General features: G+C 37.5%; 1 protein-coding gene across 1 annotated transcript in view; it reads right to left on the bottom strand.

The window, feature by feature from the left end:
• Positions 1-16,192, bottom strand: part of adcyap1r1b (adenylate cyclase activating polypeptide 1b (pituitary) receptor type I) — a 35,486-nt gene that overhangs the window by 16,235 nt on the left and 3,059 nt on the right. The window contains exons 2-3 of the mRNA XM_017479181.3: positions 10,312-10,491; positions 6,296-6,392 (exon numbers count right to left, since the gene is read on the bottom strand). Of these exons, the coding sequence (XP_017334670.1) occupies positions 6,296-6,392; positions 10,312-10,371 (157 nt within the window). The 5' untranslated portion in view covers positions 10,372-10,491. The remainder of the gene's footprint in view (positions 1-6,295; positions 6,393-10,311; positions 10,492-16,192) is intronic.

The following is a 16,192-nucleotide window of genomic DNA, read 5'->3' on the forward strand; positions in this document are numbered from 1 at the left end:
ATCTGCGTTAATTACACAAGACAGAAATGTGGCTAGCAAGAAAGCACAACTGTGTATCTTTGCATAGCAGAATCTCATAGAGATCTGATAACTCCATTATCATAGTCTGAGGTAAACACATTATATTCCTTTCTTTAGAAAACACTTACGCAAGTAAACACCAGCTTTTCTCTACTTTCAAAGGGCTATAATCGACCGCTCTATCACACTATAAACATTTCATTACCAGCAGGACTCCTAACTGACCAGAGCATTATGGTCATGTCCAATACTGACAAACTTCAATGGTGTTCTGAAATTAGTTTGGTGTGTATATGTGTGTCCATATTAATAGGAACACCTATATACCTGTTCATTTATATAGTTATCCAATCAGCAATGTGATAGCAGCACAATGCATAAAATACTGCAGAACATGTTTATTTTTTTCATCAACTGTCCAGTTTGGGTGACTCTTTGCCCATGATAGCCTTAGCCTGTTCTTGGCTGACAGGAATAGTCTTATGCTGTTGTAGGCCAGGTTAGAAAGAATGATCGTAAAGAATGGTTATATGAGTTACTATATCCTTCCTGGCAGCTTGAACCAATCTTTCCATTTTTCTCTGACCTCTTATCAACGAGGCGTTTTTACCCACAGTCTACAAAACTGTCATGTTTTCTTGGATTTTTGGGGGGGTTTTTCACACCATTCTGTGTAAACTCTAGAGACTGTTATGTGTGAGAGACTACTGTAGATATAGACTGTTGTATGTGGAAAATCTCAGGAGATCAACAGTTTCTGAAATACACAAACCAGCTCATCTGGCACCAACAACCATGCCACAGTTAAAGTCACAGAGATAACACTTTTTCTTCATTCTAATGTTTAATGCTAACAGTAACTAAAGATCTTGACCTGTATCTACATGATTGTGCATTGTGCATTGTGCTGCTGCAACATGATTGGCTGATTACTTAACTGCATAAATGAGTAGACGTACAGATGTTACTATTAAAGTGGATGATGAGTGTATAACTCCGCATTTCTCATTTAGTCTAATATTTTCAAGAAATCTCCCACCTCAGAGACTGGCTAGCCCAGTGGCATTCAAAATGAATTGTGGGGTGGGGTATAGACGAAGGGCGAGATAGAAAATGGCAGCTCCGCATTTTAACATTGGAATACACTGTAACTCAAAAATAACAACAAAAAAATGTTTTTCTTAATAATGATGGCAGATGAGCCAATCAACATATGAATCTGAAATGACTGACAATTTCACAAGTGTTTTGAACTCTCTGATGGGCTCGTCTTTTCTTTCTTGAACGATGCATTGATGCAACACCCTCGTTTTCTGTAATGGTAAATAGAAACTGTTTTGGGTTCATTAATATGTAATAAATTCTACCAACGTGTCCGATTTAGCCATCATTAAATAAGTCTACAGCTAACATCTGTTAACTGTATTTATTAGGGATGCCACCAAAAACTAGGACGTGGTCCACATGAGGAAAAAGTTTGGTCTAGTCTGTTTTCGAAGTAATCCCTTAGTAGCTAAATATCTACACCTGACTCAGCTACACAGCAACAGTATACAGAGCGCAAGTGACTATATTTTTAGCAATGTATTATTTTTATTGTACAAACGGTGAAGATTGCAGCTTGCAGAGCATTTTGTTAAATTGTTAATGACAAATGATAATTATTTAACATCTGGGATCTTCAATCTTGCAACAGATTACAGTCTGGAAAGATTTACTGTGAGTTAGCACTTGTCTGGTTTCTGTGTTTATATAAAAAGCTCTTAGCTTTACACAAATGCCCAACAAGTGTTGGCTGGTCACTGTCTGGTTTATTTTAAAAGTGGAAGCAGGATATAGACTTGAAAGTTCGCAGTGCTCACTGTTTAAATGCTAGGAAAATTATATTTACATTATGTATTTAACAATCTTAAAGTGTATCATACACAAATGGAAACTAACATGTCTCCAGAAAATGTTACTATTTCTTCTTACTGTGAACTACGGCCTGGCCATAGAAATTACATCTTAGAATTCTAACTCAGAATTTGGAGTTCTTCAGAAGGTTTTCTAAGTGGGAATTATGCCTGGACCACACTGCAACATTAATACAATCGTAACTGATGAAATAATGAGAGATCCTACAGCTGCAATCAATATCATTCAACCCCCATTGCAAATCAGGTTTATTGTTCAAATTTACAGACTTTCAGCTGTTTGCAATGAACAAATCGAACAAAAGCAACTGAAATAGTTCAACACAACGAATGCTTCAAGTGGTTTCCCCAAATTCAACTGAAAATGCAACTTATAATGATTTCTGCAGTTTCAAAATTATTCAACCCCTGAACAGAATCCCTCACAACAGCACAAATATGAAAAACAGGTGTTGTCTCAAACACACCTGATGCAACTAATCAAGGGCTTCTTTATTTGCACCAGGTGTGCTTGAGCTGGAACACATGAAATAAGTGAGCTGGCTAGGGGCAGAAACTTTATGAAATACCTGAATTGGCTAGGGGTACAAAATGCATGAAATATCTGGACGGGGCATAAAAAAGGAAGCTACCGATGGCTGCAATTAGATTTCTGAGGTTGTAAAAAACCCTCGAGTGACTGCAAAAGACCTGCAGCAAGACTTGGCGGCAACAGGCCCTGAGGTTTCAATGAGCACAGAAAGTTAACCTTAGTTAACTAATGAAAGTAGGTTAACCTTCTGCTAACCGCAGAAGGTTACCATGCCAGAACTCCAAGACGTACACCACTACTGACCCAAAAGCACAAGAAAAATCAGTTCAAAATCATATAAATAAGCCACAGAAATTTTGGGATTCTGTTCTGTGGAGCGATGAAACAAAACTGGAACTTTTTGGCATGATGTATCAGTGGTATGTCTGGAGGAAGAAGAATGGAGAAAGAACACCCTGTCCACAGTCAAGCATGGTGGTGGCAGAATAATGATCCCAAGCATAGCTCAAATTCTAATAAGGTTTGGTTGCAGAAGAAGTCCTGGAAGATTCTACAGGGCCATCACAGTCACCTGACTTGAACCCCACAGAAAATCTCTGGTGGGATTTGAAGAAGGCGGTTGCAGCACACAAACCCAAAAATATCACTGAACTGGAGGCCACTTCTCATGAGGAATTTGCTAAGATTCCTCAGGAACGCTGCCAGAAGCTATACATCTTATTTGCAGCAGGTCATAACAGCAAAGGGGTGCTCTACTAAGTACTAAAGATGCTGCCATGAAGGGGTTGAATAATTTTGAAACTGGAGAAGTCATTATAAGTTGTATTTGCAGTTGAATTTGGGGAATCCACTTGAAACGTTTGTTGTGTTGAACTACTTCAATTGCTTTCGTTTGATTTGTTCATTGGAAACAGCTGAAAGTCTGTACATTTTGACAACAAACCTGATTTGCGATGGGGGTTGAATAAATTTGATTACAACTTTACATATAACGACAGATTTAGCAGTTTTTGCAGGTTTTTCAGACATCAAAACACACATAGATTATGCTCAACAAAACTGATCATCCTGATCCTATGAACCTGAAACTCTCAAAGAATTGGACATTTTTGGGGTTTTAAGTGTACAAAGCAAACAGGACAGATGGCAGTATAGGTTGGCTTTCACTCTTTATTAATTTTTACATGACACTGTTGAGTTATATGAGTTATTTTGGGGATCATGTGAGACATAATTTTGAATCAGGACATCATGACTGTACGGTGAGGATCGGTGGGGTTTAGATTAGATTAAATACACCCCTTTTGCAATTATCAATAGGCCTTAAATTCAGCAGGATTATCCTCTACTGTGGCTCAGATATTACATGCTGGAGAGCTGTTCTAATTGTTTTTCCTATTTCCTTCCTTCCTGTTCCCACTTGGTCATGAATGCAGCATAATGTGATAAATGTAGAGAGGAATCAGCTTTTCCATGAACTTCATTCATATTATTTGGTGTTTAAACTAAGAAAGCCCCTACCTTTAGGATTTCTTAAAAATCTAAAAAGAGATCTTCCTATTACAATTGCGGCTACACCTAGGCTAAATACATTCTCGCTCAATTTTTCATGACTCCACACATGTCAGGTAACCATGCTTTAACTGTGTTACTACATGGCATTTGGTGGCATTGCCCTTTTCAATTGCTTAACTTGAATCAAAAGGTTGGGGTAGCCTTCCACAAGCTTCGCACAAGATTTTGCTGGAATTTTTGCCACTTCAAAACTATCACTTTCTTGTCTTTAAGCCATTTTCCTACAGCTTTGCAGGTATGCTTCGAATCACTGTCCTGCCAGAAGACCCAACTGTGAAAAGGATTTAACTTGGCTGATGTCTTGAGGTGTTGCTTCAGTATTTCTAGATAAGCCTCCTTCCTCATGATGACATTTATTTTCTGAAGTGCAACAGTTTCTTTTCCAGCACAACACTCTCACAACATGATGCTGCCACCCCCATGTTTCACAGTTGGGATGGTGTTATTCATATTAAAAGCCTCCCCCGTATGTCCTCCATACACACTGATCATTATGGCCAAACCACATTGCATACATTTATTCATTAAGCAGACGATTTTATCCAAAGCGACTTACAAATGAGAAAATACAAGCAAAGCGATATATCAAGCAGAGAACAATACAAGTAGTGCTACCATACAAGATCTGTTAATTGAGTTCCAGAAGAAGCAAAGTGCGCAGAGTAGAGGTGTGAGTGCCAGAGTAATTTTTTTTCTTTCTTTTTTTTATGGGTTGGTTAGGTGTTCATGGAAGAGGTGGGTCTTTAGCTGTTTTTTGAAGATGGTGAGAGATTTTGCAGTCCAGATTGAGGTTGGAAGTTCATTCCACCACTGAGGAACAGTTAGTAGGTACTACTAAGCGTCAGTCATTGATTGATCGCAGATTGCATTAGGGAACGTAAGCCTTCAGGAAAGAGTTGAGGTAGGAGGGTGCTGTTCCAGACAAGGTCTAGTATTTGAGCATCAAGGCCTTGAATTTGATACGGGCGGTTACAGGAAGCCAGTGGAGGGAGATGAAGAGGGGTGTGACATGGGTTCTCTTGAGCTAATTGAAGATGAGACGTGCTGCTGCAAACTGCTACATTTTTATTTCATCTGATCAGAGAACTCCTCCAAAAAGGCTGGAGATCACCTGCAAATTTCAGTCTGGCTTTTTAGGGGCTTCTTCTTTGTACAACAATCTTTCAGGCCACGGTGATGTAGGACTCTCTTAACGATGGACGAACACTCCATCACCTGTTCTTTTGTTGTTGGCCTTAACTGTATGTCGATAAGTTTTTCTAGACAGCGATTAGATCAGTTGAAAAGAAAAAAAGAGACTTTTCTTAAGTCTCCTGTCTCTCAGGTTTTTCTCCTGAGGTAAAGGATCCCTGCCATCTAACACATCTCCTCTTGAGTTTCAGTACGGATCTCAAGTCATATATTGTGCTCTGCCAATAATTAAATAATTGTGTTTCATTCAAATATACTACTTAGAATTTTGCTAAGTGCAAAGGGAACCACACTAGATGTCGATTAAACGACTAAATTAGTTTTAGATGTGGTAATATGGGTATCAGAAGTATTTGAGTATAAAAATATATAGGTCTAACAATTTATTGCCCAACTTAAATTATGTTTTCATGTGAGCTAGTGTAAAGACAATATACGAGTATGTTCAGTATACATTTTTATCAAACATTTTAAATTGTGTTTGTAGAAACTCAAATATTCTTCTTACGTGATTTCACAGTGGAGCACTTTTGCCCACAAAAGAATTACTAAATAAACTAAGCAGTGAACAACAGACAGATTTTTTTGTTTTAACTCGTTTGTTTTAGCACCAATTAACAACTTCTCAGTTGGTGCAGTAGAAAAATGTTTGATTCATGATCAGAAGATTATATGTTTGGCTGCTGATGATGCTGAGCATGGCCTTTCTCTCTGTTTTCACTCTCATTTACTCTCAGAAAAATCTCTTTTGTGAGAAAGTTAATATGTAAATGAAACACAAGTGAGAATCATTATAAAATCACCTGAGATAGCAGAAAACTGCACTATTATCATTTAAATTACACTATAACACACCCAAATCCTCAAAAATGGCACTACTATATGCGTACTAAGATTTTCTAAGATTAAGATTTAGAATGTAAAGAAATCACACACACTTAAGTAATATCCCTTAAATAATAATTGTTCAATTACAGCTATATATACAATATACAGCTATACTGTAGATATTCAAACATGCCACCACCCACAATCACCCACACAAACACACACTACTTACCGTTTTCAGGGTCACTGCCAGGGTCATCCAATGCCATCATCTCCATGCATTTTTCTTTCTCTAGTTGGATGACACAGTCTGGGTGCATGCTTAAGATCTGCAAGACAAAACAATTGTACATACTGTAGATTTAGTACATTCATGAAATTTTGACTTGATTTATATGGAAACATACAGAATGATTATGGTAGCTAACAATTAATCATGATGATGTCAACAAAATTACCATTAGATTATTAAGTGTTTGTCCCTCTTTCCGTGTGAGCGCTGCTTGCTTTTTCATTAAGGTCATGTGTTTATGTTTACATTTGCTTTGTTTAGACGTGTTCAGTAGCTTTGTTCAGTCCTGTCTCCACCCTTGTTTTATCATTGAATTACTACTCTAATGTGTTCACCTGTTCTGTGTTTCAGTTTGATTAGTTTGTCTATTTGTACCTTCATGTTCCTTTGTCTCATTGCAAAAACTTACTGATAATTATTGTGCATTTCCAAGCCTTAGTTTTCATGTTCATTGTTTCTTGTTGTACTTCTTGGTTTTGACCTTGTCTGTTTTCCCAATTTCCCAATATGGACTATCCTAGTTTAATATTGACTACCAATTCTCTAAAAACTTTAATAATGATTTTCAGATTGAACTAATACATTTCACGCTCATTTTACAAACTTGTGTTCTCATTTCATGCAGCACACATACTGTAATTATGCAATAATGATGATAGACCTGGTCATATTGAGATGATGTAGTTAGCAGTGCCAGACCTTCCTATATGCAAACCATATGCAAGATAATCATGTTATTCATTGTTTAGCTTGTTAAACACCTTACCAATTTATAAATAGCATAATGTATATGTGCCACAAATTCTGATTGTGTAATCAAATCAGAATATAGAAACATTTTATTCATTTATTTTCCTATTATCCAAACAAGACTAGTGTTTGACCAACAGACAGAATAGGGTCTAAGCATCACTATTTGCCAAGTGCAGATAAATAAAAGAAAAAAATACTAGCGTCAAAGAGAACAAAATACAGCTACAAGTTTACATCACTTATACTCATGTATACATACAGTATGTCGTCTACCAGTGTTTTAGGTTTTGCTTGGTGCTTAAAAAATGAAAACACAATTGAAAGTTGCTACAGAACAATGACTTTCTGCTAGTGTTTTTCAGACAAGCACACAGACCTGTCCATCTTAGAGGCATAGTTAGAAATGCCTGCAGAGACCTTGACAATAGTATCATGAACCTAAAAATGTGTTTTAAAGCATCCATACAAAGGATGCATCCATACAAAGGATTTTAAAGCATCCATACAATCTCTTAATGCTACAAAGAAAGCACAATATAACAGTATAGTTTCAATAATCATTTAGGTATTAATCAGACTTTTATTATTTGCCTATAGTCCAGGTGGAAGTGAGTCCAACATTATTTATGGCTTTCACACTACAACAACTGAGGTACTGGCTGGAACCAAGGTCCTTACTGGTTCAATTTATTGTTACCCTGTCACTCCAGTGTGTGAGTGTGAGCATGAGGCAGAAAATACCAAGGCAATATAATTTTGTTATTCATATCAGGTGTTTCTTAGTGTCCAAGTGTGAACTGTTAGATCAAATTGTTTAAACAATTAATTGACCTGAATGTCTACTTTTGGTTTAAGCCCTGGGCTTCGCCCCGGAAAACTGCATTTGTTGTCAAAAGACTAAACCAACATGAAGACCAGAGAGCTGTCTAGAGAAAAGATGGAAAATCTATCATAGCCATTGCACAACCATTGCACAAGTTTAGTCAATACGACAATTTAAAATTATGAAGTTATTACCATCCACCATTCGAAGAATACTTCGAGAGCAGAAATATAGAGGTCATGCCACAAGATGCAAGCCACTCATGAGCAGTAAGAATCAGAAAGTCAGATTGAAATCCACAAAGAAATAAGGAGATGAGCCACAAAAGTTCTGGAACCAAGATTAACCTCGAACAAAGTGATGGAAAGGTCAAAGTGTGCAGAAAGAAAGAACCTGCTCCTGATGGTGGAGGTAGTGCCATAGCTTGGACTTGCATGGCTGCTTCTGTAACAGGCTCACTAATCTTTATTGAAGATGTAACTCATGATGGTAGCAGCAGAATGAATTCAGAAGTCTACAGATAAATTCTTGCTGTCAATTTACAGAGAAATGCATCCAATCTTATCGGGAGGAAGTTCATCATGCAGCAAGAGAATGACTCAAAACACACTGCCAACTCAACAAAGGACTTCATCAGGGGGAAAACTTGGAAAATATTAGAATTGCCAAGCCAATCACCAGGCCTTAACCCAATTGAGCACTCCCTGGAGGAGACAGAAGAGAGAAACCCCTCAAAACAAACAACAACTGAAAGAAGATGCAGCAAAAGCCTGTAAAAGCATCACAAAAAAGAATGCAGACATTTGGTGATGCAAAAAGGATCTCAGAATGCATAACATGCCCAACCTTGATGCCACTCGGCTACATCAGAGGAAGACCACATCAGAGTCCTCTCCTGTCAGACAACAACACAAACCTGAGGTTACAGTGGGCACGTGCTCACCTAATCTGAATAATGTAAGATTAGAAAAAGTGTCACCTGGCCTTTTTCCAATCTTCTGTCCAGTTTTGATGAGTCATAGATCACATATTCGTCCCAGTTCTGATGGTTGATGTGATCGTAAACTGAAGCGCTGCATGATTTTATGCATTGTGTTGCTGCAGCATGATTGACTAATTGACATGAATAAACAGGTGTACAGCTGTTTCTAACAAATACCTTACTTGTCTTATATTTTTACTCTTACACTACATTTTTATCACAATTATCAGCCTGCAAACGTACTGTATGTAAAAGATTATTTATTTATTTATTTGTTTATTTATTTTCATTTCCTCAAAAACACTAGGTCTGGCTTGCAGAAGATAATTACTATCAAACATCCAGCCTGCAACCCAGGAACAAAATATAGTATATCTGGCAACACTGACTATACTGATTTATTTAACCCTTAGTGAGAAAGAACAATATTAAGTCAATTGATCTCGCTGTCAGTCCTTATTTCAGGCTATAAATAAAGTGATGATTGTTTTAATGGTGAGACAAGGTGTTTAATTAACATGAATTAATTAAATGTTCTGCAGTTGTCACATGAATAAATGAAGATAAATTAGTTTAATAGAAAAGAAAGATTTGTATAATAAAAGCATACTGTCTTTGCCCTTTCTAAATCATTCATTCAATCGTTCATCGTGAGTAACATGCTTGTTCTGGTTCAGGGTTACGGTGGATCCGGAGCCTATGCCAGGATCTTGTCCATGAGTAATGGAACACACTTTTGTATTTGAGTTTAAAGGTACACTATGGAGACACTAAACAGAAATATACGCAGCCATGTGCAAGAATGGTTTAACCTTGATTGCTTAGAGCACTCAGTCAAGCAGAACTGTGCTGGCTCCTGGTCAGTTTACATTTGGCTCATCAGTTGCCAGAACTCACTAGATGCCAGGACCTTGTTTGGTGCCAAACTGTGTGTGACGTAAATGTGCCCATGGACATTTGTTTCTCGGGATAGGAGCAGAAGGAGAACGAATGGGTCTTCATGTAAACAGTGACAGAGCTAGCCTCCTCATGTTGAAGAGGATAGTGTGTACATGAGAGTAGAGATCACGCTGAACAAGGCATATGCTGCCAGAAGCAAAACATCTGAAGTGTGTGATCTGGAGAGCTGTCCAGAAATTGGTGACATTGCTCAACATAAAAAGAAGAATTTTTACACAGCCTAGAGTATCTCCCTCTGTCTTTTTCTCTAGGCCTATTATTCTCTGTACCCCCTGTACCACTATTATTTCGGTCTCTAAAGATGTTTCATCCCTCTTTGTCACTAGACTTTTAATCTGAAATAAGATTTCATAAGATTTTCACAAGTGTCACTGCCTTTCATATTATCAATAAATAAAATAGTGTCTTCTTTTTTGATTAAATGTATACAGGGCTTACCAGAGGAAGTAGAGTAAATGCCAATAGCAGGTACAAGCAGTTTTTCAGAAGGGCAGCCATTTTATTCAAAGATGGTGTTGTGAAATCTTCCTCTCAACTGCTGCACTGAAGATCAGGTGACGTGAGGATGGCAAACAGGTTCACGGAATATTGCTGTGGTCTTTCAAATTATCTTGGAATCTGAAATGTAAAAAAAAAATATAATAATAATAATAATAATAATAATAAATCAGCAATGTATTTATATTAATACTGTCAGATGCTATTGGAAAAATCAAAAATTCCTGTGCAAATGATTAAGATACAATGTCTTCCAATTAGCCACCTATACATTTCCAAAGCATTTCAAGTCATAGCTGACAAAAAATTCTATAGAAAGCAGATCAGTGGGTGTGTCTTTGAGTGGTCTGCTGAGCCATATATAGACCCAAACGCATGCCTTTTGACTATTTCTGAGTAGGTTTCCTTTTATAGCCATCTTTTGACCATCTTTTTACATTTATTCATATGATATCGATCTTAAATTCATAAATTCATAAATATGAAAATGTATGAATATAATTTAAAATCTTCTCAGAAAGATGTTCATGTTAGCTAGTAGGAAAGTAAACCTCGGGCTTCCACCAATACATTAAGATTTCAATTCATATGGCAACGATTCAATTTATTTGACAATACCACTGAATCTAATATCATACAAAGACTCTTTCCACAGTGACGTTCAATGTTGTGCTACATCCACAAACAAGATATTTCCTGTTATCGTTTATATTATAACAGCTATAAACACAGCTTGCTATGTAACCAACAAACTGGAAAGTACAAACTCCTCTGCCCTGTGATGGAAAACTGACACTGAACAATCCTACTAGAAATACTAAATAACCATCTCCTTACAGAAACACCAAATCAACAATTATACAGTTCTGATTTGCCTTGAAGCAGAAATTACTGTCAGAGCTGTCAGAGAATTCATCAGTGCTGTGTCATAAATATAAATATAAATATAAATATAAATATACCTAAAGCATTAGCTTTGTGATAAGTTTGTGATATTGTAATATTTTGATTAATTTCATCAAAATATTAAGTGACACCATTTTCACTCTGCACAATTCATAAAATATAAAAGCATAATGTAGCACTACCGTTATAATGCTATGCATGTGGCACTATAAAATTTTAGGCTCATTAATATTCAAACACAAATGCATGTTTAAAGATTATTGACACCGCTTTTTAAATATATTGAAATATTCTCTTCATAATATGGTTATTGTAGTATTGTTCCTTACGTTGGGCATTTACTACGTTTTTATAGAGACTAAACCTTGCATTTCCTGTACATGCCTGGTGTTTCTGAGACAGTGGGCGTACTAACTCTAATAATGTTATAAAATCATCAGGCAGCAAAAATGGCAGGTGGTGGTGGGAGTGCAGGAATGATCTCATAGCAGTCAAGCCAAACACTAAGCACTTGGGAATTCTGGCATTTCTCTGGGAAAGTGCAATGACCCCCTTCCATATAGAGACTATCATTACCCCTACAGATATTTCTTTTATTTATTCACTGCATTCAACCATTACCAGGTTTGGAGCTACAAAGGCCAATGCCAAGGTCTTGCTTGGTAGCGTGTAGCTGTGCTGATACAACCCAGATTACTGCATGGATAATTACCGATTCAATCTCATTTTGCACAGACACCAGTCTCATAAGAAGGGGACGGATCTTGGGGTTTCAGTAAACAATAGTGAGGAAGTGATGGATAGATTTTGGTGGAGAAGAACAGTGGAGAAGGGGTGATGAGAAGAAGGACAGAGGGTGAAACTGATGGACTTAGGGATGTAGGGAAGCAGAGTGGTGAGAGAGCTTCAGCAGCTGCAGCACAGCTCTTGGTGTAATTAGTGGGTGGAATGAAGCTGACTCAAAAACTCCCCCAGCTATGCCACATACTGTTTATATGTGGGTGTTTGTGTATGTGAATGTCTATTTCACTCTCACAAACACACATGCACTAATATCCACTCAGATTACCATTAAAGATCAAAACAATGGGAAAGCAAATATTTGCTGCTTTACACAGTGCAACACTTTGTACAAGCCATGAGGTATTCCTCGGGTAATAATTTTACACTGCGCTTACACACATAAGAGACAAGTCACTCATATTACTTGTATTTTGCTTCTTCAGACATGTGTCTGAAATATTACATTAACAGCTTAATGTTATGGCTTTTTTTGATGGCATTAGGCAAAATGCATACACTCTACTATACAATTCAGGAAAATCACTGTGTTATCCTTGTTTAAGTTTTTTTTCCAGTTGTAGTTAAACTCAGGAAAAAAATAAACTAAGGCTCTGGTTTACTGATCGGAAGGTCAGGGGTTCAAGCCCCAGCACTACCAAGCTGCCACTGTTGGGCCCTTGAGCAAGGCTCTTAACCCTATCTGCTCCAGGGGTGCTGTATCATGGCTGACCCTGTGCTCTGACCCCAGCTTCCTGCCATGCTGGGGTATGCGAAGAAAAGAATTTCACTGTGCATATGTATATGTGACCAATAAAGACTCATTATCATTATCATTATTAATATCGGCGAAGGACTAGAAACTATGTTTCCCATCAGCCACCGCACCTTGTCACATGTCTCAATTCACCTGTTTCACGTTTAGCTCATTAGCACTGGCGTGTATATATAGTCACGTTCAGCACTGCACGGTTGTCTTGCGTTGTTTGTTCTGTCCCCATGTATCACGTTATGCTTGTTCTTGTTTTTATGTAAGACTTGTGTGGAGTTTTGTTTGTTACTTTATTAAATGTTTCACTGAGATTCTGCATCTGCATCCACCTCTAATTCTGAATCATGACACTGTCGCACTGACACTTGCTAGTGTGAAGGCACGGAAAAGTGTTCTGGGAAAGCTTAGTATTGATAAAAGCATAAATAACAACTACGATACTGATCCAAATATTTTTTTTAAGTTCCTGAGGAATAGGAGTTCTGTATATGTGCCATTCTTTTCCCATAAAGCTCTGGACCCAAGTCAAACCGTGAGTGTACTTGTATGTGCCAAGTGATCACAGTCACTGAGACCACATGCCTCATAAACGCTCTCTCCAGTCCATAAACATCCACAAGCAAATTGACCACTGTACAGCATATTAACAAAAGCAATGCCAGATTTGTTTTCTCTCTCAACATAATGCATTATGCTACTTTATTGCAATAATGGCTTAGAATGTAAGCTCACAGAGGAACATTTTGTGTATACTATTTTACAGTCACCGATTACACTGTTAAGGCATGAAATCGGTGAAACTAATCTAATCACATAGTAAAGCAGGTTCCAGTTCAACATCTGAAAATTGTTCACTGAACTACAAGGATTCTGTCCAACAACCTATCACCCCAAGTAAACAAGACTAAATGAAGCAAAGAATCTTAACCCTCCGGAGAGTGGTGGTACAGTCCAAATGACTTTGCAGAGGCAATGAGGCATAACCATCCAACCTGCCAACAGGCCTCTTTATTGACTTCCTAGTATGAGCTGTAAAATACCTCCCACAGGGCAGATACAGAACAGGAAGTAAAGAAGAAAGGAAAAATAAAAGATTGGCAAGCAAATAGAAGGAAGGGTAGAAAAGAGGAGAAAGAATGAAATAGAGAAAGAAAAATGGAAGGAAGGAAGGAAGGAAGGAAGGAAGGAAGGAAGGAAGGAAGGAAGGAAGGAATTGGACAGATATTGAAAGGAAGGAATGGGAAGGAAAATTGAAGGAAGGCATCAATAGAAGGGAAAATGGAAGAAAGAAAGCCTAACTGGAAAATAATACGAGGAAAGAGATGCCTGCAATAGAAAAATAAAGAGAACAAGGAAGGAGGAAAGAATAGAAGCAAGGAAGAAAGGAAGAAAAAAAGGAAGGGAAGCAGACATCAAATGAGAATATGATGAGAAAGATATAGACAGCAAGCAATGTTGGAAGGGGAAAAAAACAGGAAGGAAAGAAATGGAAGGAATATATCCTCTATTCCATTAAAAAAGTGGAGTAATGCTGGAGAGATTTAAAAAATAAATAAATAAATAATGTACAAAAATAGCCATCAAAGACAAATTGAATATGTGTACCGATTTTCATCTTTGAGGATGGCAGAAATCTGTCACAAGAGATGTTATAAGATGAATTCTTGTCTGCAATTCTTCATATTTCTTGGAAATCTCATTAGTGTATGGTAATACCAGACTTGGCTGGCCAATCTGTGAAGTCCCTACGGCTATATTTAGCCTACTGACTGCTGTTTAGAGATGAGAGGGATTACCATGAGTATTTTCAGTTATATTCCTCTTTTTGGCATTGTTCATGTAAGAGAGAGGAAAAGGAAAGTTAGAGAATCTTACAATAAGTCTCAAAGCTGATGCCATACTATAATAGTAAAACTCTTTCTCTCTCTCTCTCTCTCTCTCTCTCTCTCTCTCTCTCTCTCTCTCTCTCTCTCTCTCTCTTCAGTATAATTCAGAGGAATACTAAGAGTGAGTTCAATTCCAACACCACATGCCACCCAAGTGACCAAAATGGATTGTGATTATCAAACCAGGCCACTGTGTTGCATTGTGGGTAACTGACATAAACACAAATCATTTTCCCAGGCAGGCAACAGTGGAAAACTGTCACATTACCCCAAAGCAAAATGCTTATGTGGCTCTGTATCAAAAACTGGTGAATGCACAGGCCCAAACATGTGTCCGTGTGTCTGTGTATACATATGACAAAAGAAACGCAGGTAATAATCCAAGTGGTCAACAACAAGTAAACTGTGTAAACTATGCCCTTGTCGGTTATGGTGTGGCCTCATGACTGGATGAGTCATATCACCTCATCACAACTCTTCACAGAGGACTATGTTTTGTTTTGTTTTGGGGTTTTTTTTCTTTCAGATTGGCATTCATACTAAAACAACTACCTTCAATTAGCAATGAAAAAAGCCTATAAGATGCTAGCTATGCTTTGAGGCAACAATGAGATGACATTTTTGACTCCAGCAGCCTCATATGCCCAAGAGATAGTTTGCAACTGATTGGTCAATTTGGCTGTTCAACACAGAAATATGTAGAAATCGCCATAATTTCTGTTCATAAACCTAAACCTGACATTGTTTTGACAGTTCCAAGAAAATATGTGTGGCAGCCTAGGAAACTTCTCACTTGTTGAAATGTTGACATTTTCTACTATATATAGATGTGAAAAATACTTTCCTAAACCGCATCTTTTTCTCATACCCTGTGATAAAATTCACCATTTCACACATCATCGGTGCGAAATTACGCACTGATTTATTCAGTCAGTTCTGCTTTGTTGGCTATAATATCTTATTAACGAGGTCCTTTTCAAATCTTTGTTCCTGTAAAGAGTGTATAAGCACTCTGTGTTTAGGAGCAGTTTTTTATTGGCAGAAAAACTCAATTGACCCTATTCCAGACCACCACATATACTTTCTGTTCATGAACCTAGAGATGACGTTGTTTTGGCAGTTCTTGATTGTTTTTTTTTGGCAGTTGACAGAAAATATATGCACATCTTAAGTGCCTAGTGAAGTTTCTTCACTTCTAGCATGCAACGCAAAGAAACATTTTATAGATAAAAATTACTTTCATCCGAAATCAATACTTGAGCTAAATTAATTGCGCCTCCTTGAGTCCTTTCCTCACATCCTGGCTGCTCCCTCAGGAGACATAAGGAAAGAAACAAGGACAGGAGGAATTAACATTAAATTCTGAATAAGATATCCTTGCTCACCAAGAGACCCTTTAAAGCAACATGACCTACAGTATTAATCCCCTGTTGCCCAGCTCGATCACCTATCACTGGGCATGATGGTTCTGCACATA

Source organism: Ictalurus punctatus, chromosome 11, assembly GCF_001660625.3.
Source record: "Ictalurus punctatus breed USDA103 chromosome 11, Coco_2.0, whole genome shotgun sequence".
Lineage (NCBI taxonomy): Eukaryota > Metazoa > Chordata > Actinopteri > Siluriformes > Ictaluridae > Ictalurus > Ictalurus punctatus.